Raw genomic sequence first — 26442 nt, 5'->3', positions numbered from 1 at the left:
CCTGAAGCACAGGCGGTGCCTGGAGATCTAATTAAGGTTAGCTTCAGTTAGGTGTATGAGAACCCTTTGATCTCACTACAGTGCTCTTCTGTATATCCCTTGTTCTATAACGTCAGAGGACTAAGGTCTGGATTTTGCAGAGAATAGCTACACAGTGGAAATGGACCATTCAATGGACCATTCTCCGCCTTCTCCCCCGGCAGTGAGTACCCTGAATAAAACTGTAAACTCTACGGGGTCACCTACTGCATATTCTGGCCTCAAAGTAACTTCTCGGTTTGGGGAATCCTTGGTCTCTCCCCCACCTTCTAAAACCTTCCCGCTTACATCTAGATGTGGAGCGTTACACCAAGATTGAGTCAGTTTGGAAATGTGACTGAGAGAGGTTCTTGACAGCTGTCTTTGTCTCATTTTCTAGAATACAGAATAATACCATCATAGCATAACATGCTGGAATATTAAATGAAAGAATGATTTTGATATTTAGTAAATCCTAAAGATATAAAAATGTAACAGTAACCAACGTTTACTGCAATGTAGTACACTGTGCTCGAGATCAGGGATGAAGAAGCTATAGTATCTGTACTGAATCCCATCTCTGCTACTTATTAGCTGTGTGACTTCTACCCTCTACTGACCAATGTTTCAGTTTCCTTACCTATACAAGGAGGAACCAAATAATTTAGAGCAGTGGTTTTGCTCCCCAGGGGGACATGGGGCAGGTCTGCAGATGTTTGTGTTTGACTCAGCTAGGAGGAGGGGTTAGTGGCATCTAATGGGCCCACCCTGGGGACACTGCTAAACATCATACGACATACGGCAGTCCAGAATGATTTTGGCCCCAAGAGCCAACAGCATCAAGGTTGACAAACACTACCTCTTATGATAGGGTGATTAAAATGAGGTAATAGTATGTAAAGCCCTGAAACAGTAAGCACTATCTGAATGTTAGTTAATATTATGACTAAGCATTGTGTTACGAGTTTTATATTTTCTCAATTTATACAACACTCATCAAAGAGGTTCCATTGTTATCACTGTTCCATAGGTAAGGAAACTGAGGCTTGGGTAGCTTGCCCCAACTCAGTTATCTGATCAAACCTGCACTGAAACCCAGGTTTATTGGACAATTCCTATACTTTCAACACTGACCCCTGAACATTATAGGTAAGTTGGAAACTCTTCATTAAAGGAAGTCTGCATTAAGTTCCCCTCTTAACTCCCACATTATGCTGTGTCCCAGTACCTGGCTCTGGATAATTCAGCCCCAACTTTTACTTTTCTTCATTATCAAGAGGAAGTAACTCCAACAGCGTTAATTCCAATTCTAGAAAACCTGTTCTAGAGGTTCTTCCTTTTTGGGAATTAAAATGGACTTTCTTGTAAATGCCATCTGTTGCCTCTAGTTCCACCTTCAGTTGCAGCCTTAAAGTGAAAACCACAGAATTTTTAAGGGAGTGAAATGCGCTGCACATGAGAATGGTGGAAATATGTGACTATACGTTTGTTCAAAGCCATGGAATGTACATCTCCAAGAGTGAACCCTGACATAAACTATGGACTTTGGATAATAATGTTTCATGGACTGTAACTAGTGTACCATTTGGTGAATGACACTGAAACCATCAGGTGTGGAGGCAAGGAGTGTATAGGGAATTACTGTATCTTCCCTCTCAATTGTGTTGTAAACCGAAAATTGCTCTAAAAAAATTATGTCTTTAAAAGGGTAATCATATTCTCAGGACAACAATAACAAGATCATGGCATATACTGTGACGAAGAATGGCTGTGCTATTTGGAGGAATGAATACAGAAAATGGAATAGATAGAATTTACGGCATTCTATGGGGGGAGGAGAATTAATTTGAAATATTGACGGAAATCTTTCAGATCACTAAAAAAGGAGTCCCAGAAATAGAAGCACACTACAATAGTTAATTTTATTTGTTCAAGGGCTCATATTGCAAGCATTAAACCAAGCACAGGCTTTGATTCTGTGAGCCCAGATTCACATATTTAGGAAGATAAAAGCAAACTGCGATCCATGTCTATGGATGAAAAACTAAAGGCTCACAGTTAATCATATTGTAGTTTTAAATTTCTACAGTCTAGAAGCCAGGAGTCACAGATCTTTTAGGTCTTTCTGGATGTCCCACAAGGTATCTGCACTTTTCTTGAGCTGGGCAACCTCATCATCTTTCAGCTTCTGGTTGATCACACTGGTTAAGCCCCGAGCATTCAGGATACAAGGAAGGCTCAGGAAGACTTCGTTCTCAATGCCATACATCCCCTGACAGAACAAGAGAAAACAATTCGATTAAGAAATCCTTAATGCTTAAGAATTAAGAAATTCGATTAAGTAACAATTCGATTAAGAAACAGTGGTGCGTGGGTGGCTCACTTAAGCGTCTAACTTCAGCTCAGGTCAGGATCCCAAGGTCCTGGGAACGCATCAGGCTCCCTGATCAGGAGGGAGCCTGCTTCTCCCCCTGCTTGTGTGCACTCTCTCTCATAAATAAATAAAAAATCTTTTTTAAAAAAAGGAAAAATAAAATCACAGGAAGAATGATCACTGATACCATGTTCAAGCAAAGAGGCATGTAGAAAATACAGTTGAGCACAAACTCATTCTTTGATTTTCAACACATACAGGCCCTTATTTTCCAAATACTTACATTCTGAATACGATTTTATACACAGAATATGCAAATATACATTATGATAAACTAGAAATTTTAAAGAAAGTAGTAAGTTTTTTATTGAACTTATTGACACATCTCTCTCTGCTTAGATATACTACCAATGTGTTTCTTAATGGGTTACTTTTCATGAAATCCAAATTTTAAAAAATTCTTTAGTTTAGGAGGGAATTTCAGATGGTAGCTGTCCAGTAAGTCCAGAAAAAGTAGTTGGAAGCCACTCAAAGGCAAGATTTCTGTAACATCCAAGAGTTGCTAAAAAAATAGTATAATTTCCCACTTTATCAGTTTCTATAAAGCAATTAATTTATTCACAGGGTCAATTTAACCATACAATTAGCTGGATTATTTAATTATTTTTAAACAAGTTAAATATATTTTTCAAACCTTTTTTAAAAAGTTTATTTCTTTTTAGTAATCTCTACACCCAACTTGGGGCTCGAGTTCATGACTCTGAAACCAAGAGTTGCATGTTCTTTCGTCTGAGGCAGCCAGACGCTCCTATTTTCTAAACTTTTAATTCCAAAATTTTTGTACATAAACCAAAGTAGAGATAAATAAGCAAATTCCAAATATGTACTCCAAGACTGAGCAATGATCCAATTTTTGCTATACATACTTTATGAAATTTTGTTATAGTTATTTAAAACAACAAAACCAAAAATACCTGACATCACATTTTACCACCAAATACTTCTATATCTTTCTCTTTTCCACGTTTCTTTTAATCTACTGCATTTTCCCCTTACATTTTCACCCTTGCCATTGACTTATGGAAATCAGTTTTCTTATACAATATTTTAATACAATCAATTTTATTGAAAAAAATGAATTTCTACCTAAGTGTTTCATAGCTTTTACTTTTAAAGATTTTATTTGAGAGAGAGCATGTGTATGAGCAGGGAGACAGGGAGGAGAAGCAGACTCTCTCCTGAGCAGAGAGCCCCACTGGGGCTTGATCCCAGGACCCCAAGATCATAACCTGAGTTGAAGGCAGATGCTTAACTGACTGAGCCACCCAAGGTGCCCCTGCTTCATAGCTTTTAAACTGAATTAAATTTACTAAGATATCAAGTACTGCATCAAAGACAATCTATAGATTAATGCCCCAACTTGAAATAAAGCTATTATACTTTTGAAAATGTGTCAAAAAAGACTCAGTTGATATTTAATCTGCCACAGTATACAAGGGAGAAAAGAGAGAAGCTTCCACAAAATTTTGAGATTCAGAAAAAAGTAGACTGAGACCGCCTTGTCCTTCTTGAAATCTATTCCCAGAAAAGAATACTGGAGATGATACTTGTACGTTTATCGTACCTTCACCATTGTTGACACTGGATGAATCCTGGATAGATTTTTCAACATGGATTCAATGAGATCGGCCACACTTAATCCAATAGCCCAGTTGGTATATCCTTTTAGCTTGATGACTTCGTAGGCACTAAGGAAAGAAAGAAATCATAGAAGTCACTGAAATCACACTCAATAGTTATAGAAACTGGACTCTTTGGGCTTGACTTCTGCTCTGTCTCGTTAAACTGTGTCATCTTCAGTAAGCCTTTCTTATCTCAGTGTCCTCTTCTGTAAAATGAGGACAACAATGGTATCTAAAACGTGCAACTGGAAACACTACCCAGTAGACTCTACATGACTGCTGTGATAAATTTAAATAGGTTTTTGAGGGGCCCGTTTGGTGCAGTAGGTTAAGCATTCGACCTTGGTTTCAGCTCAGGTCGTGATCTCAGGGTCTTGAGATCTAGCCCCGAATTGGGCTGTGCGCTCAACAAGAAGTCTGCTGGAGTTTCTCTCTCTCCCTCTGACCCTCCCCATGCTCACTTCGTTCAAAAATAAATAAATCTTAAAATAACTTATTATATGCATGCATATTTATTAAGTCACAGTGGTAAAAACATACTTTTTCTGAACCAATCTTCATATTCATAAACATGAATATTTCCAAAGTTATTAATGAAATCAGGAAACAATGAAAATAAAAGGACCATCACATTCTTTATTGTGTGTGTGTGTGTGTGTATGTGTGTGTGTGTGAGTAAAGCAACAGAAGTTTATTACGTGAAGGTAAAGAAAAAACCCTCAAGAGTGGGAGGCGGTTTCGAGAAGGTTGCCAAAGAGGGCCTTTATTTTATTTATTTATTTTTTAAAGATTTTATTTCTTTATTTGACAGGCAGAGATCACAGGTAGGCAGAGAGAAAGGCAGACAGGAAGGGAAGCAGGCTTCCTGCTGAGCAGAGAGCCCGATGCGGGGCTAGATCACAGGACCCTGGGATCATGACCTGAGCCAGAGGCAGAGGCTTTAACCCACTGAGCCACCCAGGCGCCCCCAAAGAGGGCCTTTAGGGTCTTTTTTTATTTTCGTTTTAAAGATTTTATTTATTTATTTGACAGAGAGAGAGATCACAAGTAGAGAGGCAGGCAGAGAGAGAGGGAGAAGCAGGCTCCCTGCTGAGCAGAGAGCCCGATGTGGGGCTCAATCCCAGGACGCTGAGATCATGACCTGAGCTGAAGGCAGAGGCTTAACCCACTGAGCCACCCAGGCCCCCCTAGGGTTGGTCTTTTATAGAAAGCAACCCAGGGAACTTAAATCCTTTTCACATCTCTGTTGATAACACCTTCAGTGGCTTATTTCCTTTTTAGGGGCTGGTTATTCTTTGTTGGTTGATTATCATAAAGATACCCACCCCACTCACCTAGGCAGGGTGGACCTTCACATTCTAAGGACAAAAATATACCTTGATTTCAAGGTCCCACTTACCCTGTCACCTAAAATACGATACCAACTAATATAACAGCAGAGTGAGAACAATACCTGCCTGGCAATTTTCTGAAAGTAAATTTCACACCTTGAAACCCACAAAGGTCCTGGTCCTTAAAAGGTCACAGGAGTAACCAAAATGAGAATTTAGGAAATTGGAATTTAATGCAATCACTGGCTATAAGACCTTGACCAAGTTATAATATTATATGAGTGACCCCTAGTTTTCTCATTTGTAAAATAAAGGGATTAAGTCAATAAAATGCTAAGGAGCCTCTCACATTTTTAGACAATCTTTTCCTTCATGCACAGGTCAAATTCCAGAAAACAAATATCATTACATTTAAACTAAGCGAAAACAATTCCATGTTTGAGGAAGTCTTGCAATAATTATCTGCAAAATAGTAATAGCTGACATTTACTGAATGTTCACCAGCATTATTCTGTGTTTTTACTCAATTTTTGTAATAATTCTAATACCATATGACTTCAGAGGGAACAAAACTGAGAATCAACTTAGAAGTTAAATGGCATTTATTAAGTGCCAGTGTTATGATTTGAATTCAAGCCCTTAGTCTTTAGTCTATTCCACAATGACACCTTGTAAGCACAAAGGTCACAGGAAAGGGTGGTTAGTAAGTAAGAGTGAAAAAAGGAAAAAGAGGGAGACATCTTCAGTTAGGTGTGGAAAGGTAAATACGGCACAGCTTCAACACAGTAATCAATCAGCAAGTACTTATTTTAGGCAATTATGAGACTAAGAGTGTCTAGGTTCTAGACAAGTCAACCTTATTTATCCGTAAGAGGCATTTTGAAAGCCATTCTCACTTGTTAATTCCATGTTTTACTCCTGTTCCCTATATAGTAGGATTTCTCTAGAAAAACGCTTGCTCTCCCCACAGAGACCTGCATGGTAGGTTTGACCAGTAAGTTAGTCTTACCTGCTTCAGAAGAGAACAGCTGCATGTTTACTATATACATATATTAAAATGTTTAATTAATTTATCTCTATTTGAGAGAGAAAATGAGACAGCACATGAGCTGGGGGAGAGGCAGAGGAAGCAGCAGGCTCCCCACTGAGCAGGGAGCCTGATGTGGGACTCGATCCCAGGACCCTGGGATCACGACCTGAGCCAATGGCAAACGCTTAACCCACTGGGCCACCCAGGCGCCCTGCATGTTTACTATACTAAGAGCTCACCTGAGCAGACAGTCATGGAAATTTTGATAATTTTATCAAGATAAAATTAATCATCTTAGGCCCCCCGCCCCTTACCTTTCCACCACCATTTTATGCACTTCCTTCCAATTTTCACTGTCATTGTCTGTTCCCATATCTGGATTCAGTTCCTGAAGAGAAACGCCGGCCACATTCACTCCACTCCACACAGCCACTGGAGAAAAAGGATAAACATGTCATACATTTCTCTTCTTTTTTTTTTTTTTTAAGATTTTATTTATTTATCTGACAGAGACACAACAAGAGAGGGAACACAGGTAGGGGGAGTGGGAGAGGGAGAAGCAGGGCTCCTGCTGAGCAAAAGCCCGATGCGGCGCTTGATCCCAGAACCCTGGGATCATGACCTGAGCCAAAGGCAGATGCCCAACGACTGAGCCACCCAGGTGTCCAAAACATGTCATATGTTTCTGACACTATTTTAAAAAATCCTTTATTCTCTAAGTTCAGAGTTCACCCCCGAGGCAAGTTACTGAATACCGGCTAGAGCAGCTCCAGAGACAGCTGCCCCAGTCCGCTTTCCCCCAGAGGCTGGCATGTGCCTTCAGCCATACAGCGGACATTTTAACTTTCAACCATTTTGGTGCAAAATAGAATTGTTGCGTCGTACTTACAGAGAATGTGAAATTCTTTGCCTTCCCCTAGTTTGTAAAATCACAAGGGCTTCCAGTTCAGAACTATCTTAAACTTTCAATTTGAGAAATTTTTAACTTCACTCCTACTCACTCTTCTTACATAAAGCCCTTTCTTTTGGAGCGAAGTAAAAAAAAAAAAAAATTCTGGGGTAAGGTCCAAATACACTCCAGTTATCTCTTCTCTGTACCCTAAGTCCAGTCTATCTCTCGAAACAAACTCCATGTAACAACCACAGTGAATTTTTCTGGTCTTAAACAGATCAAATATTTCCTTCCAAGAATGCCTCCAGAAGCACAGCAAAGGTGTTCTCAGTCATCAGCTGTATCTTTTGGAGGGCATGATGCATCAGAACACCTTTACTTATTCTTAACACCTTCTAAGCCAGACCGAAGTATATACTGAAGATGCAGGCATATAAAAAATGAGTAAGGGCATGGTCTGTGCTGTGGGCAAGTTCAGAATTTACTGGGAAACGGGCAAAGGAAACTAAGCAATGGGATGAGCTACCACAGACGCATGGAGAAAGCATTATAAAACATAAATTAAAAAAAAAAACACGTAAATTCAGAATCTACTTTAATTAGGGGTGAAGGGTTGTCAGAAAGGGCTACAAAAATAGGTATTTGAACTGGACCTTAAAAACTAAGTATGGCCCACAGGGGCCTTTGGAGGAGAGCACTGTGAACTCAGGAAATAAGAGCAAAAGCATGGGATAGAGTCTAGTATGGCTGAAACCAGCTACGACAGGCAGAGCTGCCCATGTCCAAGTAAGACTCCTCTGAAAGTCCACAAGTCTTGGGAATTCAGGCTAATTGTTGAGAAAACTAAGGTACTTCTACGGCTTTTGATGAAACTATGAACTCTACATAATTATGTCAGGGTTGAGCACAATTTAATTCTCTTTCACTCCATACAGGTCAATGTAGAAATAGGAAAAAAGGTGTATTGGAAAAAAATGACACAGTGATGAGTAAACAGAAGATTGGACAGGAGTCCAAAGACATGATTCTAGTTGTAGTTGTGCCACTAAGTAGCTAATGGATCTCTAACAAGCCACTGGCCACTACGCCTGCTTTTCCTCATTCCTTCTTCACTATAATGCAAGCCTTAAACCAGAGGACATGTAAAATCATCTCCATATCTGTGGTTCTCATTATTGTACATTTGTAGTAACTAGCATTGACTGACCTTTCGCTGCACACTAGATATTGTGAGTTTTTTATATAGGACATAAATTCAAACAAATCCTTGGATATAAGGAACTCTTGTATAAAATAGCACAAATTCAACAGTTTGTAAGACCAAATTCTTATACCCATAACAAACTCTTTCCTAAAATCACATTACATATGCTCATTAATATCAAAAGAATATTTACACCTAAACCTTTTAGGGAGAAAATATTTCTTTGCATATAGGGCAGATACAAATTTAGTAAAATAAAGATTATCGTTATTATTCAAGTGTTCTGGATAATTACAGTTTTATACCATTAGCTTATTCAATGTATTTTAGTTTAATAAACAGGCTTAAGAGTTATAAGATACAATCAGAATTGTTCATAAGTGTTTTTATATAAATTGTTTGGAATAGAAATATTATTATTTTTTTAAATTTCTTTAAAGTTTACTTTTTAGTAATCTCTACACCCAGCATGGGGCTTGAACTCACAAGATCAAGAGGTGTCATGTTCTTCTGACTGAGCCAGCCAGGTGTGCCACAGAACAGAGATATTAACTTAAATGAAAAGAGACTTAATTAACTTAAATAAATAGTGTTCTGTTTTTTCTTTCTAAGATTTTATTTATTTATTAGTGAGAGAGAGTAGAGGGCAGGTGGAGCAGAGGGAGAGGGAGAAGCAGGCTCCCTGCTGAGCACAGGGCCCGGGTAGAGCTCCATCCCCCTCAATCCGATAACCCTGAGATCATCACCTCAGTTGAAATCAAGAATCGGGTGATTAATCAATGGAGCCACCCAGGGGCCCCTTAATTGTTTCAAAACAAAGCATTATAAAAGAAACAGAAGTGCAATGTAACTTTAATGTTGGTCTTTCTACAATAATTAATGACTAACAATTCGATTTAAATTCCTAAAGAAAATATCTGAGGTATTTACCAAATGGTCTCTTACTACTTAAATGATTGACAGTTATTAATGGCATATTAAAAATCAGATTTCATTTACTTTATCTTTTTTTTTTTTTTAATTGGCTCCATGGTCCAATATGGGGCTTTAACTCAAAATTCGGAGATCAAGAGTCGGACAGATGCCCTACCAACTGAGCCAGCCAGGTGCCCCAAAATCAGATTTCATTTAAAGCAATATTTTACACTAAAGAGTAGTGGATACCGGTTATGGAAAAGCTTTTGTTACCCAATTTATTCCCTTCACTATACATGATGGATATAATACCTATGTCCCCTGGAAAGACCTATACAAGAAGCATGAGCACACCTATGCCCAGATCTTGGTTTCTAAATACCATTCCCCTCAGAAGGAAACAGGGCTCACTGGAGAAAGAGATGCTTCTATTACAGGGAAATGGGAAGTAAAACACCAATGTGGCACATTTCCTTGTCCCAGAGAAAAGGACTCAAAAAATGCTGGGAAATGTCAAAAAGACATAGGAGCCAGTTTGAAAAGTCTATTACTTTCCAAATCTGGGGCAACTTCTGCATTACAAAGATGGTAAAAGAACATTTGTGGAATAAAATAAAAATCTGGGTGCACACTGATACAAATGAATACATAAATGAGGAAGAGAAAGCTTTCTTTTACAGCAGAATATAATAAATATAGAAGAAATGACTGAATATTGTGTTTGACAACTATCACAGTAGTAATTTACTTAATCAAGAAGTACCAATGGATTCTAAACTTCGCAGGCAAAAAATTGATAAGGACTATATAGATAGTTACCTAGTCGCTATCAGAGTATTCTCCCCCAAATTGCTTATTTGTAATGTGAAGTATGTGAAATTAAAATTTAAAAAATTCAGAATAACAAGAATAATACCATAAGTACACATTAGATTATGATTTTTTTTCCCTTACCACTTGAATCACCATGCTCTCCCAGAATCCATCCATGGCAGCTGCTGGGATGAATGCCAAGTTTTTCAGCCATAAGATAGCGGAATCTTGCAGAATCCAGATTACACCCACTTCCAATCACACGGTGCTTGGGTAGTCCACTTAGTTTCCAGGTAACATATGTGAGAATATCCACTAAAATGGTTAGAAGTAATACATGTGAGTAAATCAAAACTGATTTCAACTGCTGTGTCAATTAGCAAGTGTCCTGTCTTCCTTCTCCCCAATTTTTCCAGTCTGAGATGTAGCTGGAAAGACTGAATACTTTGACTTTACAGAGTTCAGAGATAATGGAGATAAGAGAACCAATGGTCACACATGCTCCTCTGATGGTAATGTTCCATGATGATAATGACTATCATCATAACCCAAAAGCCATGGGTTACTAAATTACTAAGGCATACTACTATAAATTTCCCGGGGCACAAGGCACTATTCAGTAAGCAATTGTGATAATACAAGGGACTGACATTTTCTAGTTATTTAATGAAAGGACCTCTATGATAGAACCTTTATTCTGGTGTGCCACAGCCCTAAGACTTCAAAGAGTAAAACTTGCTGGTGGAGACAGAACTTCTAGGCTAAACCATGAAAAGGAGAAAATGTGCACACAAGGCAGGCAAGAGGTTAATCTTGCCATCTCCACCTCCACACACAGATGTGTGGAGATATTTTAAGGTCATTTTGGATTGGGTATAATAAACCTCTTCCTTAGCAACTCTGATTCAGTGGGCATTGACTCTCTGGAGTTGAGACTTTGAAGCTATACCTGGAAAGTTGTATAATGAGCTAATGATGTCTGTCTTAGTCCCAGGATGCAGGAACTTCCTATATACCAGCTATTTGTCGTTCTTGTTCCTTCCAAGTCTACCTATCACTACATATTTATACACAAGACTGAGCTATTTAGTAACCCCCAATCCAGGACTGCACAGAACACTACTAAAATAATCTGTCCTTGCTGGCCCCCAATTCTCAATATTCCATAAACTATAAAGATCTCCCTCGTTCTGATTCACAATCTTTCCTCTATGTGAAGTGTCAGAAACAGTTTTACCACTTTATCAATGTATCTACTATGCTCACTGATAAATGGTCTGTTTGGTGGCAAATTACAGACAAAAGAAGTGTGAAATAGAGTGAATTCTGACTATTTTGGTTAAATAATGCAATTCTTTCTAACCAGAAGTTTTAATGCTTATTCTGCAAATGTTGATTTAGGAAAAAAAAAAAAAAAAGGCAACATTTAAGTTATAACATTTGGCATTAGCATGTTATTTGTCTATGGACAGTCTACTTCTATCTTTAAAACTGGACTGATTAACAGCTTTTAAACTATTCTCAAATTCACCACCCCTAGAATACACTTCTTGGCCAAAAGAAGATCAGAAACGCTACAATGTTTCTTACAAATTGAAGCCACATTTAAATGTTTCATTACACATCTCAGGATAATCTTCCTAGAAAATTTAAAAAGCTTCTAGGCTCTACAACAAACTGATGAGACAAACAGTTGCAACTGTTTTATATATAACTTCTCACATTTTCAAACATTTGGCCCAGAACTCTGCCATTCGTTTTTGCAAACACCACTCTTTTGCGGCTACTAACAGAAGACACAAGAATTGCTTCTGCTAGCAAATCCTAGAACAGAATCTTTAAAAGCCAAACAAAATAAAACAGATACCCAAAGCATTTAACTTCACAGCAGTGAACCTTAAGACAATTCTTATCAATCAAATACCTGGGTTGGAAACCACAATTATGATACAATCAGGACTGTACTTGACTATCTGTGGAATAATGAATTTGAAGACATTAACATTCCTCTGCACCAGATTGAGCCGGCTCTCTCCCTCCTGCTGGCGGACTCCCGCAGTCACCACCACAATCTTAGAATTGGCAGTCACAGAGTAATCTTGAAAGAGAAGGGGGGGGAAGGTACTGTAAAGACAACTCTTATCAAAATATATTATCTATGATATGCTCCAGAAACCTAAACACCTGTAAGCTTCTCGGACTTACACAGGCATTACATGCTCCAAGAATTCCCATTTTATAAGGTTTTAAAGTATAACGCTCTTCTCAAGAGAAATAGCTTCCTCCTTTTTGAGTTACACAGAAATAATCCAACCATAAAACTCGCACAGAGAATGGACCAACGTAAAAAAGGCCCCAAATTATGTTTCTGGCTAAGAAATTAAAAATGCCATTGACTTTAGAATATTAGATTGCTAGTAATTTGATAAAACGTAAACAGTGAGTCCAAAGTCCAGCAGGAACTCCTCCAACAAAAAAAAAAGGGCCTTAAAGGACACTTCTAGGCTTTGTTAATCCAATCTACAGAGGGGAAGGAAGGCACATCAGTGTTTGTTCTCCGCCAGAAACTATTTTCTAATACTCAATATTTTAAGGAAGCCTAATCATTTTAGCAATTGAGTTTCTCTGGAGAGTATTTTTTTCTTCAAGGAAGTGTCACTTCCCAAATACAGACATTATAACCTGACGTGACCATCAGAGACAATAGCTGTGGAATGGGTCACATAATAAACTATTTCTAAGTGACTTTTGATAGTTATTCAGACCTTTCATCAATGCTATGTGGAGGACCTACCTTTCATAGGTTTGTTGTGAATATGAGGTAAAATGTGACATTCAAAAATTTCATAGCACCCAGAATGCTAATAACTCGATGAACAGCAGCCACTAGTAGTAGTAGTGGAATTTATTTTGAGGTCCACATTTCAGCCATTCCGTAGTGGAATTTATTTTGAGGTCACATTTGAGGTCCGTTTTCCACACAGCCCTGCTCTGATGGTGGTACCACCATGTAAACGTGCTCATCCAGAACAGAGACAGCTAGAGTATGAGTTTTATTTAGTTTTTTCAAAGTTTCTATAACATTCCTGTTCTCAAACATAGGTAAACAAGCAGTATGATACAACTTCCTAAAATATTATGTGTCAAATGTGTGGAAGTCACATGGGAAGTTTATAGAGGTAACACTTGCGCTGGTCCTCAAGGATGAATGGGAGGGAGAAGGAAAGAAAAACTGCCAACACTAGATTCACCAAGATGTAAAACTAATTTTCCGTGAAAGCGAGGTCTATGATTAGATCACCTTTATCTGCCACTATTTTAGGTGTCTGAAGAAATAAGCTCCCATGCTGTAGATCCATCATTTCTCCTTTGAGTTTATCTTCCAAAACATCCACAAGAGCAAGTTCATCAGCCAGGGACTAGAAATACAATAACAGGCGTTAGTACCCTAAGCCACTCCGGTGCACCTCAACTCACAACCCAACAGAGACCATTTATTTATTTAAGCACAGGGCTTGAACTCACAACTCTATCAGGACCTGAGATGAGACCGAGTTGGGACTGAGCCACCCAGATGCCCCCTTAACAGAGACCCTTTTTAAATGGCTAAGCACCAAGTATTAAAAACCTTGAGAGTTTGACCAGGGAATCAGCTGAACCCTTTAAACAACTGCATGACAAAGTCTTGAATGAACTATTAATATTTAACACACAGATTTTTCTAAATTTCACCTTCTAGTACTCAACTAGGATTCAATATCATGATACAAATCACTTAAGAGTATGCAGACAAAGACCCCTCATGAAACCAACAGTTCAGTGGTGGTCTCAGGATATGTAAGTCTTCCAGTGAGTGAGGGGTGGTGAAGACTCACCCAGACCCAGTATCCATCTCTGAAATCATCTCCAGTTTGGAGGGTTTTTCAGAGGGTAGATTTGGTTTAAGCTATCAATAGCAGGATTTGAACCCCCATCTGTAGCCTAACTCCTCAGACTGGGTTGAACCAATGTGCATGTCTTGATGGGGGAAAGGAAGGGGTATCCTACGGATGGTGGGATCTGGGACTAGTCATTCTCCTGTGATCAGCCTAATTCTCTGGGCTCTCGTTTTCTATTGCAGTTGTCATCCTCTGTCACTCATTCAAAGTAAAAATCTAGATCAACAAATACACTATTTAATCTTGATCTAGTCTTAATTTTACATAAGCTATAAAATGTTTAATATGTAACATATTTTATGTTTATATGTTCTCTATATCCCTACATGAAGACTGGCAGAAAACAGAGCCTTGGGTTCTCCCTTTATCACTCATTTACAGCACTCTCTTTACCAAATACTTCTTGTAAAAAATAGGGGAGGGTGCAGGTTGTCAGTCTTGATGCACCCAAACAAGCTTTCAGCTCTGAAATTCCATTATCTTATGGAAACCCATAACTTGCAAAATTTATAAAAAGTAATTATCCCTCTCACTGAAGTATCACTAGAGTCCTTGCCTTTACTGTTTTTAGGGCTATTAGCAAAATAATTAGCTTACTAGGATATATCAATACTGATGCCCACTTAAAAATGAGGATACCTCTTCTAAGGACAGTGTGATCAGCTATACAGGAGAGTACTGTTGATGGGAAAAAAGTAGGTAATTGGGCTCAGAAGTCACTTTGGCTCAGTTAGTTAAGCGGCTGCCTTCCACTCTCAGGTCATGATCTCAGGGTTCTGGGATTGAGTCCTACATTGGGCTCCTTGCTCAGTGGGGAGCCTGCTTCTCCCTCTCCCATGCCCCAGCTTGTGGCTCCCACATGCGTGCTCTCTCTCTAAAAAATAGTCTTAAAAACAACAACAACAAAAAAAAACAGTGTGAAGGAAAAGGGTAGAGTAGCCTAGGGTGTAACGGGAGTTTATCTGGAAGGCACTGACCAGCAGAGGCAGAAGCCAGTACAAAAACCTGACCTTCTGTAGTTTGCCAGCCAAAGCAGACCCACTCCCTGTGGGAGCCAAGGAATGAGCACCGCCCAGACCTCGAATCCCAGTGGCCTGCTAGTCTCAAAAAGTGAGTTACAACAGTCTTGCTGGTGAGTTTCTGAGACTCAAGCTTCCCAATGTGCTCTTACTTCCAAGCAACAGATTTACTTGCAAACTTCTGCAATGATTTTTTTGTGAGTTGGGAATTATTTAGCAACCATTTCCTCATTTCTACACCTATCCAATACTGGCATTAACTTTCACAAGTTTGTTTGTTTGTTTTTAAGATTTTATTTATTTATTTGACAGAGAGCACAAGTAGGCAGAGGCAGGCAGAGAGGGAGGGGGAAGCAGGCTCCCTGCCGAGCAGAGAGCCCGATGCAGGGCTTGATCCCAGGACCCTGAGATCATGACCCGAGCCGAGGGCAGAGACTTAACCCACTGAGCCAACCAGGCGCCCCAACTTTCACAAGTTTTATTTAAAAACTTGATACTTTTTAATGGTTTGGTTCCTCTACAGTCTGACAAGATCACATAAACCTTATTTGTGTTTTCTAAACCTTCAGTGAGTACATTATAACTTAGTAATAGCCATCATGTTCTGGCAAGCTACTGAGCAGCAGGAGTATCCCTTTTATTTTAGTCACATAACATGTGTGCTGCTAAAGTCAGCGTGGCAAAACAATTCCGGGGTTAAGTGGAAAAGGATGTCACAGGATCTGAGATCCTGTCTTTTGTTTCAGCCAGTGGGTGTGGAGGACTGGCTGACAAGTGCACCCTCAGTTGGCAAGGAAGGAAGAGATCCAACACTTGAAAAAAAGAATTGTAGCACTGAATTTAGCTGCTTCTGCACAGCGGACTATCCTCCAAGTGTGGAGGCAGGCAACCCAGAACATGTGTGACTAAGCGTCAGCACTGGTGTTTGACTGAAATAAATCGCCTTCTGTATTCCTACACAGGTTTCCCCCGCTATCCCAAAGTAGAATGTTCCTACTAAACCTTTTGTAAGCAGAAATGGTGTAAAGCAGAAACATCAATTACCATTAACTTATATGGGAAATTTTTGAGAATTCTCAGATCCCAATAACGTCTCTCAGGCTTTTCTTTTCTTTTTTATAGTATTATGTTTTTAATTTCAAATTCCCCACGTTTGTGCTCACTTCCGCAGCACATATACTAAAATCAAATTCTACATGTTCATTGCTGATACCACAGGAAAGCAAATTAACTTTTTTTTTCTTTTTAAGATTTTATTTATGTATTTGATAGAGAGAGCACAAGTAGGCAGAGCGGCAAGCACAGGGAGGGGAAGCAGGCTCTCCACTGAGCAGGGAGCCAGATGTGAGACTCGATCCCAGGACCCTGGATCATGACCTGAGCCAAAGGCAGATGCTCCATCTACCGAGCCACCCAGGCGCCCCTCTCTTAGGCTTTTCTGAACCTTAGGACACATCTTGCTAACAGAGGCACAAAGTAAACTGAGGTAAAGCCCAGATGCTCACACAGCTCAAAGCTCCTGCAGCCTAATGCCCAGAGGCTGAGCAGGTGTGGTTCCTTCCTGGGGAAGGAAATCTGGTGGGACCACTCTCACTGCTTGGGATGTGTGCTGCCTCTGTAACAAAATAAACTCTGGCCGCTTTTCACTTTTTACCTTTTTGAGATAAAAGGTAAAATTTGGGGATTTCTTTTGGTTAGCAAAAACAGCAACTAATGGGTGGGGGGTCTTCAGTAAAAGCAAAGTGGCAGAACATGAACTGTGAAAAAGCAGGAGTACCCGGATTGTAAAGCCTGTGAAGCCACTTAAGCTGTAAACGTATTTAAAATTGTTTGAACAGCAAGGCTGAACTGCTGTTCTTACTGCTTCTTAATCAGTGAGAACAAGGTCAGGTAGAAGGCAAGAACATGGCTGTTGAGCCTGACCACTTATTTAACGTACAACAAAAATATCTTCTAATCTGAAGTCCCCTGTGGACCAGAGGTGGCCCTATTTGCCTCCCTACCCTCATGGCCGATTAATGACTGCCACCAATGCCTTAGCATTTGATCGCCTCATTTTCTTTTTTTTTTTTTTAAAGATTTTGTTTATTTGACAGAGAGAGAGAGAGAGAGAGAGAGAGAGATCACAAGTAGGCAGAGAGGCAGGCAGAGAGAGAGGGGGAAGCAGGCTCTCTGCTGAGCAAAGAGCCAGATGTGGGGCTTGATCCCAGGACTCTGGGATCATGATCTGAGCCGAAGGCAGAGGCTTTAGCCCACTGAGCCACCTAGGCGCCCCGATCGCTGCATTTCTATATTCAAGCATCTCATCAGCATGAACTTTTGTGGAGAGAAAAGGTGTCAGCTTTTTCCAAGTAACAAACTAAACAGACAAGAACCTTTTATTCAGTGATGAGTGGAATGCCACTTCTATCGTATTATTAAACACTGTTTGGGCCTTTTCCTGGGCTTTCGGCCCAGTTTATTACACAGTCAATTCTTGTACAGAGACCAAGTGTCAATGACGTCTTACTTTTAAGCCAAGGCCCGCCTGCACCGCTAAAACTACTTCCCCACCCGTCTGCAGTTACACTGCTCGGAAGAGACTCCCTAGGCTGTGCCCGCACCACAAGAACATGGCTAGCCGACCTGAGTGAGGACAGAGACTCAAAGACAGCTGGACACAGTGGCCAAGGGCACGGCAGCTCTGCCAACCCTGACGACACGATGAGGCGGCTACTCAGAGCCCTCTCTCGACAGCTCAAGTGCGGAGCCTGTGATGGGTGGTAGGGCAGGAGTGACACGTGGCACAGAAGCCACGAGAAGGGAAAAGCTATGATCAAAACCTGACAAAATGTGATTAAGAATAGTAGAAGCATCTATTTATGTAACACATGCTTATTACTAAGTGCGCCAGACATTATTCTACTAATTAGGAACATACATAGCAATGAACAAATTCAGGGAAGTCCCTTCTCTCATGGGACTAGGGAATGGGAATTAAGTGAACCACTGAAGACGACCTCTGACAGCGGCAGTGCTACAGAGACCATAACGCAGGGTGATGTGAAGTTCCCGGGAAGGAAGTTTACTTGGACAGTGAGCAGTGACTGCCTGCCTACAAAGCCGTGATATGGAGGAGGAAGTCAACTCAGGTGGTCTAGGGTAGAACAGTCCAGGTGAAAGTGTAAGGAAATGGGTTTTAAGCAGAAATGAGCTAGGTACTTCGGAGGAGGAGGACAGACGGCAAGCAGTAAGTCAGAGATGGTAAGGCGCTGCTGGCACTATGTGAATGGTGCCCCCATTGCACCACCTTGTTCTTTTTTTTTTTTTAAGATTTTATTTATTTACTTGACAGAGATCACAAGTAGGCAGAGAGAGATGAGGAAGCAGGCTCCCCGCAGAACAGAGAGCCCGATGTGGGGCTTGATCCCAGGACCCTGGGATCATGACCTGACCTGAAGGCAGAGGCTTTAACCCACTGAGCCACCCAGGCGCCCCAACACCACCTTGTTCTGACAGACAGGAGACATCTGTGACATCTCAATTTTGATGTACACATGTCTATGCGTCCTGTGAAACTAGTGGAAAGTTTATATACAAGGGCTACAGTTCTTACTGAAGCTTACTACAGAGTTCATCGGAAGGCCATGACACTGGGGAGAGTAGGAAAGAGAAGCAAAAGATAACTGAGTTTTTGTAGTGATGGGACATTGCACTGAGGGCCTCAGTAGCCTTCTGAGGCCTGAGTGTGGGCCTCCGAACCTTCGTCTCTGATGCCCGAGGCTGGCTCACTTCCTGGGGAGAAAGCAATGTGCATTCTCTGTGAAGCATAGCAGCCCAGTGACGGACTCAAAGACTGGATCAGGAACTTACCAGCTCTATCTTCCTACTATTTCTTTCCAGCGGTAATACATAGATGAAACACCCCACCAGCTTTTGGGAAGGAGTAAAAGGAGTAATACAAACACCTCACAGAGCAGGGCACTGTATTTTCTTTCCTCTGTTAAACGAACAGGGTTTAGAATTCCCAAATATTAGTAACAATTTTGAAGCACTTTAATCTTCACCCATTAAAATAAGACTTAAACATTTTTAATTCATAAAATGGTCTTTGAGCAAGGCAGTCATTCCCTCACGGCATCTAAATTGGAAGACTCCTAATGTGTTAGCAGAAGGGTCTGTTCTTTAGCACTCAAACTAGGCCAAAGTATTACATAACGCAAGTACAGCCCCAAGCTTATTTACCGAAGATGATTTTAAGTTTAAATGAAAACCACAGAGGTACTCCTTACAGAATCCTGGTAACTTAGATGTACTTTCCTGCAATGTCTAAATTTTGAGATGAGCAGGAGAAAAGAAGTATCTTTAGCTAGCATTTCACTAATACCCCGATGTGATTTTTTTTTTTTAAGATTTTATTATTTATTTGACAGATAGAGATCACAAGTAGACAGAGAGGCAGGCAGAGAGAGAGGAAGGGAAGTAGGCTCGCTTCTGAGCAGGGAGCCCGATGTGGGGCTCGATCCCAGGACTCCACGATCATGACCTAAGCTGAAGGCAGAGGCTTTAACCCACTGAGCCACTCAGGTGCCCCTACCCTGATGTTTTTAACTGCCTAAATACTAGCTTAGAATAAAAGGAAACTGGAGTCCCCATAGTTAAGAGTTCAGAGCCTGGGTTCAGAATACAGCTCTACTGGGGTGCCCTGTTGGCTCAGGGTAACACTGATCTTGGGATCAAGAGTTCGAGCCCCTCACTGGGGGCAGAATTTACTTAAAACAAACAAAAAAAAAAAAATTAAAAAACAAAATACAGCTCTACCACTTCAGCTATGTGACTGTGGGCAGGTTGGTTAATCTCTTCACAGCTCAGCCACCTCATCTGAAAACAAGATGCGAACACCGCCTATTCTGAGGTTGTTGTTTAATATAAAGGGTTTTATTAAACACTTACTTCCATCTGGTGTATAGTCAATAAATGTTTTGAAAGAAACGCAAGCTGGAAGATTTTTCATTCTCGTTGGCATGAACAGTGAACACTAAATTGTAATTACTTAAATTCCCTGTGACTTGAGAAGCAGCTATTACAAATAAGCACCTAGTCAAAACTAGAAAAAAAATGCAAAAGAATAAAACCTTCATTGGTGCATACTATGTATTTTAGTTGATTTCTCTGATAGCTTTTAATCTGTTCCTTGAGAATTTAAGCTCTGCAAACAGAAACATGCCTGGCGAGGCGTTATTCAGGCAGCCTTCAGATATGGCACAAAGGCGCAGTGTCCTCTACTGAAGGCAAAATAGCAAATTTTTTTTAGGGGGGCAGGGTTCCTACATTTAAGGCAGCCTTCAAAAAGATCAAGAATCAATTCAGTGAGGTAAACAATAAAGGGCCTCTTTCCTCAGAAGTCCTTGGAGACTAAAAACAGCGATGGCGTGACCTACATGGGGTGTGTATGGAAGGCAAGCCGGGAGTCTGCGGAGGTATACAGGGAAGGAGGTATACAGGGAAGAAAGTCTGCAGGAGTGGAAGGTGGTAACGGTATGACATCAGTGTTAATATCTGATGCTGATTATGCCAGAATTTAAGTCTGTTTAGAAATGTACTCGGAAGGACTTAGAAGGTCATTTTCACAAGCCTGCAGAGCCCTTGTGCAGATTACTTATTAATGAGAGAGAGTAAAGTGACCTTTGCAGTGGAGAAGTCCTGCACTCACCACTTCAACCCAGGGCGTCTTGGGCACTACCAGGAATAAAAAGTTGAACATCACATGCCTCTGATGTGATGCCATTGCCTGGTCATAACCCCACCCCAACATTTAACCTGAACCTAAGGACAAGGAAACATCAGATCAACACAGAGTGACGTTCTATATAACTGACTTGCACTCTACAAAAAAGTCAATGATGTGGAGGCAAAATAAGCTGAGCAACAGCTCCAAATTAGAGAAGAATGAAAGAGAGGGGGCAAGTATATAAAAGATATGATTTTGGACTGGGGTGGAAACAGTTGTAAGAAACTATAAAACAGGTGGGAGAATTTTAACTCCAGGTACTGTATATTAGATAATAGTATTATATCAATGTCAACTTCCCTGAGTGTGGTAATTGTATTGTCATATAGGGACAGTGTTCTCAGTAAATACACACTCATGTACTTAAAGGTGAAGTGTCATGATGTCTATAATTTACTTAAAATTGTTCAGGAAATGGGGCGCCTGGGGGGTTCAGTTGGTTAAGTGTCTGCCTTCCACTCAGGTAAGAATCTCAGGGTCTTGGGATCAAGCCCTACACTGGGTTCCCTGCTCAGCAGGGAGTCTGCTTCTCCCTCCCCCCACAACCCTACTCTTGCTCTCTCCCACTCGTACGTATGTGTACTCACTCTCTCTAATAAATAAATAAAATCTTTAATAAAACAAAACCGTTCAGGAAAAAAATCTTTTAAAGATAGAATAAAATCCTGAAGTGCCTAAAGAGACTGTATACATAAACTGAAATGATCGTGTCTGGTTTTCTTAAAATGTACCTTTCCCAGAATGCTGATGGCACAGGCCATACCAACTTGTCCAACACCCACTACAGTGATCTTATTGTTTGGGACGGCTGCCTCTTCTTCTGCAACTGGTGCAATCAGTTTTTCCTTAAGAGTTGCCATTGTGCCCTGCAAGAAAAGAATCAAAACATTATACATACACCCACATATAAAACCCAAACAGGAATAATCCATAAAATGTTACTGTTGCAATTCTGAACCACAGCACAGTTGAAAATGAGCCTAACAATACTCCCCAAGATAAAATACGTTTTAAAGAGCCACGCAACCCGCCTAACGGAGAATTTAATTAAAACAAGAACTTCCATGAAGCCACGCGAATTTGGGTTCTTCTCTTCCGCCTAAGATTCTGTGCTAGTACTTAACATGTTATAACAATTCTGTCTTGGGGCTCTTCATTTACTGGCTGAAAGAAATGAATATTACATTTAGATTAGCCTACTTGTTTCCATTCCCCTCATAAAGAACTTATATGTAACTATGCAAACTAAATTAGGGCCCTGTACTAACCTGTATTTCAGCTCAGTGTACAAGAATTAATAACCAGTTATGGATATAGTTTCTATTACTAATGGTTATTAACACTCTTTGAAGATAGGGACTGGTTCTTCTACTTTAAGTCTCACTTAAAACTGGTCACAGTGTACTGGACATAAAGGTTACTTTATAAATACAGTGACATGAAAATGGTGTGAATGTTGATGCAGAATCTTCAGAAATATTACTCTAAATTCCATTCAGTGTACCTTGGAAGCTAACTGGAAGGTGGGCACACATGTAATACATTTTCCTTTCAGGGAGTCACAATAGAATATCAACCTTTGAATCTGTTACTTTCCAACCATTAAAAAAAAAAAAAAAAAGCGGGGGAGGAAGAAAACCTGTTGGAAAACATTCCATATACTAACACCAAATTTATCTGTGCCATCAGATCATCAGCTCCATTTTTTAGATAACTAAAATGGCAAAAAGTTACTTAAATTGTTAAAGAACCTTCCCAAATTCCATGGCAAATTAGTACATAAAACCTACTACCCTGCCTTCTTAAACAGAGAAGGTGCAGGTCATAATTAAGCCCTTTCTGCATATTTAAGTATCACTTATAATTGTCACCCAATATGATTTTAGTTTTCCTTTTACTTCTTATGCTAGACTGTGTCATCCACAGCCCTGTACCTACTTCAAACTGTACCCTGCTTTCTAGTCCCCTTTTTGTTTCTCACCTGCAATGGACTAAGTAACCTAAGTTTACTAGTTCAGTGACTATGTACATTGAGTTCGGAAGGCTGTGAATTGGAATGAAGTACGTGAATTTGGACACAACTATGTAACGACTATTGTCCTGTAGCTATTTTCCCACCAAAAAATACTGCCCACCCCTCAACTGTAGGAACGAAATGTAGAGATTACTTTGCAGAGCTCATCTGCAGTTTTCTCACGAATGCTAAAGAAAAAAATTGGCAGCCTGGGACAACTGCCTCCTCAACCGGCCTGACAAAGAAAGTCCCACACGTCCTGCTTTCTGAGCAGAATCCAGAATCAGAACACTGCACCTTCTCTTGCTGCACTTTTCTCCTTGAAGTCTATTTTCGTTAACTGGTTTGGGATGCCTACAGATAGAAGCCTGCAAGCCCTGGAAAACAAAAATCCAGAAATGGCTGCTATATACAGATGAGTCGTTTGTACAGACCTAAAGTAATTTCTGGAAACTTCAGAAACCAGTTAGAGGCTCAAGCCAGCACATAGTTTCTTTCAGATCTTGCTGGAGAAAAGTGCTTTAATTTTTTTTTTTCTCCTTAACAGTTATATTAGAAAATGTTTTCTATTATATATGCAGGACAGCGCCACGATCCGAGTGGTGGCTGCAGGGGGAAAACCTGGAAAATAGGGTCAAAATCGGCGGTTCTTGGTCCTTTCCACCCCGCTTAGGCCCAGCGCCCCCCGCTGGGGGGAGCGAGGGCGATCCCCCACCTCCCTGCGGATGTAAAACATCAGAAATGAGCCAAGCAACCAGGGCCTTAAGTTCAGGAACAAAGACCCTCTTTGCAGACCATCCCTCGATTTTCACCTTTTAAAAAGCCAGGTGTTGCCATCTAATTCCCCCACTAACCACGTGCCCTAATCGCAGCTGGCGTAGCTCGCCGCCAGCAGGCCACCTCTTTCTGCCGGCGGCTGGGCCAGAAGCCGCAGGTCACAAGGGAGGGCAGCCGCCCCTGATCTCCCAGGAGAAAATCTCTAGGGAAAATTCCAACCTTCCTTCCTCTCTACACCCAAGGCTGGCCAAGTAAACAAAACACCCGAAGCATCAGGAAAAGAGGCCGGAGAAGAACAGGCCTGCATCTCCAAGCAGGCCTGCATCCGTAGCGGGGCAAAAACTGGAGCGCAGGGCCAAACCTGCGGACCAACCTCCACCCGCCTCCCCGCAGAAGCGGGGGCGATTGTCCATTACCCTGGTGGTAGATCCCCACACCCAGGCTCGAGATCCGCCAGGCCTCACAGGGTACTCGGTTCCCTCTCCCGCCCCCAGTTCCTCAGTTCCTCAAGCACGTGCCCCGGGTCGGCCAGCAGGGCCGTGGGCGGGGGATGGTAAGAAGAATGCGGCCAACGTAAACCCATCAAGGGCATGCAGAACCCCGGTTTTAGCTGCAAACGCAACAAGTCTCTCCCCTGATCCAGCCCAGGCTGGAGGTCGACCTCTGTGGCGGGGAGGACAAGGCCGGGGCTCAGGGGCAGCCTCCTCGCTGCACTTCGGGTCCCCAGCGGAGGGCACGGCCTGCCGCCCCAAACCCCAGGGGCGAGTCAGGGCCCAAGTCCTGATGCTCGGAGCTAAAGGCCCCGGAAAGCAGTCCTTCCTGGTCCTTTCCCCAGTGCTGCTACGCAAGGACTCCCCTGCACGTCCCACCCGGGGGCCCGCGAGCCCGGATTCGGGGGCCCGGACTGAAACCTACCGGAGAGAAGCCGCTTGGAGGGGCCCGCGCAGAAGACAACGTTCGCGGCGCGCGTCTCCTCTGGCGCAGGATCTGCAAGGAGAGGAGGAGGCGGGGCCCACGCGCGCCGCAGCCTCTTAGTCTCCTCTATTGTGATTGGAAACTCGATCACCGCCTACCCCTCCCCTCGGCTCGCTCAATCCCCTTCAAGGACAAGGGCTCAAGTGTGCACACGCTGTTTCCCTCCCCACCGGGGGAGGTCACCTTCCGCTGGCAAGGGCGGTCTCCGCTCTGCAGCCTCTCCCCGCTTACAGACTTCAACACAGGGGCCCCGTTATTTCTAAAACTTGCCCATCTTTGACTGTTCTCATGCTCTCATTTGGATACGTTTAGTCCAAATAGAAATAAATTTTATTTTGCATTCCAGGTCAACTTTAGAGGACCGCTGGTCTTAGCCAAGACGTGGGTCGCATGTTACCTTGGAATAGTATGGATGCTTCTGAATGTTGTTAAAAATAAAACTGAACTTTAAATATTCACCATCTTGGTTATAAAGTTCATTTGGTACAACAGTGACTCCCCCCACCCCCACCTTAATTCAGCAAACTCCCACGCTAGTTGTCCCACCAGATCAATGAGGCCTAGTGCCTGCCTTTTGAAGTTCCTCTACAAATCTGGGTGCTCTCAGAAGCAGGCTTTGCCCTCAAGGGAAGATAACTGGAGAAGATGCGTTTGTTTTCTTCGTTGGTCTCTGAGCCACCCCAAGGCTGAAAGATACATTCATTCGTGTGTTTTTAATACCCAGCCCAGTGCCTTGTACAATAAGGTATTGGTGAACCAGTGATTAAGCATTCTGGGGCATCCTAAAGATTCAGCCTCCCCTGTGTTGTCTGTTTCTTTTCATTAAAAAGCTTTCAGAAAGAGCAAACACCCTGGATGTGAAAGGACTTTTTTTTTGTGTTTGTTTTTATGTAAATGGCCCTTAATTCTATCATTGCTGTTTTCATTTCATTTTTGTGCCAGGCGTTGAAGGTACAAAGCTGAACATAACACTATGCCCCCTGAGATGCTCCCAGTTCAAAAGAAACAAATAGGCAAATTCTTTTCATTGGAAAACAGTGCGATAGGTGGATAATCTCAAAAGCATTGCATTCACCTTGAGCCCAAGTGGGAAGCACACTCAAGAATCACCCTGGCAAGACCTCTTTCTCACCTACTTCCCAAAACAACTGATGTGTCCTTTAGACTTCTAAGCATCTCCCTATTGATTTTCTCTCCTTCTTACTATCCCTATTACTGTGTATCTTTGGGTGGAGAGGAAGGGGAACAGAAAAAAAAAAAAAAATAGGAAGAGGTCTCTGTTTTTTTCCTCTACTCTCATCTTCATTCCCTCCACAATCAGTTACTAATCTGACTGATCCATGTGAGTTCTCCAGTACGCAACTCTTACTACCAGGACAGTACACAGTGCCAGTCTTGAATATTTTTGAGAATTGTATGCCCAGGCAACTTATTTTTGAAATGCGAAGTGTGAAAGTCAATTTTATACCTGCAGTGATTCAGGCAATATACATGGGGTTCAGGACATGCTACCCCAAAGAATGGCAACTTGACATATTGAATATCTTAAACTGAAGAAGTTTGACACAACAGCAGAAGTAGGAAGGTCACTCTGACCTCCTTCCATTCTTGCCCTTCTTCCCAAAAGAAATAAATCTCCTACGTGAAAGGTGCCTTCCCTGTGCCGAGCCATTCTTATCCCCAGAGACGT

General features: G+C 41.4%; 2 protein-coding genes across 2 annotated transcripts; one reads left to right on the top strand and one right to left on the bottom strand.

Annotated features, from left to right (window-relative positions):
• Positions 1-1915: 1915 nt before the first annotated feature.
• LDHB (lactate dehydrogenase B) lies at positions 1916-24823 on the bottom strand. The gene is made up of 8 exons (XM_046013448.1): positions 24693-24823; positions 21718-21852; positions 13561-13678; positions 12184-12357; positions 10401-10574; positions 6750-6867; positions 4017-4140; positions 1916-2290 (listed from the first exon to the last, which is right to left on the bottom strand). The coding sequence occupies exons 2-8, from the start codon at positions 21844-21846 to the stop codon at positions 2123-2125; spliced, it is 1005 nt and encodes a 334-aa protein (XP_045869404.1). The 5' UTR covers positions 21847-21852; positions 24693-24823; the 3' UTR covers positions 1916-2122.
• Positions 23043-24812, top strand: LOC123946362 (basic salivary proline-rich protein 2-like). The gene is made up of 3 exons (XM_046011806.1): positions 23043-23047; positions 23582-23727; positions 24109-24812. Exons 1-3 carry the CDS (start codon positions 23043-23045, stop codon positions 24810-24812), a joined length of 855 nt encoding a protein of 284 aa, XP_045867762.1.
• Positions 24824-26442: the final 1619 nt, after the last annotated feature.

The sequence above is a fragment of the Meles meles genome, chromosome 7, assembly GCF_922984935.1.
Source record: "Meles meles chromosome 7, mMelMel3.1 paternal haplotype, whole genome shotgun sequence".
Lineage (NCBI taxonomy): Eukaryota > Metazoa > Chordata > Mammalia > Carnivora > Mustelidae > Meles > Meles meles.
This window is presented reverse-complemented; position numbering and strand designations above follow the sequence as displayed.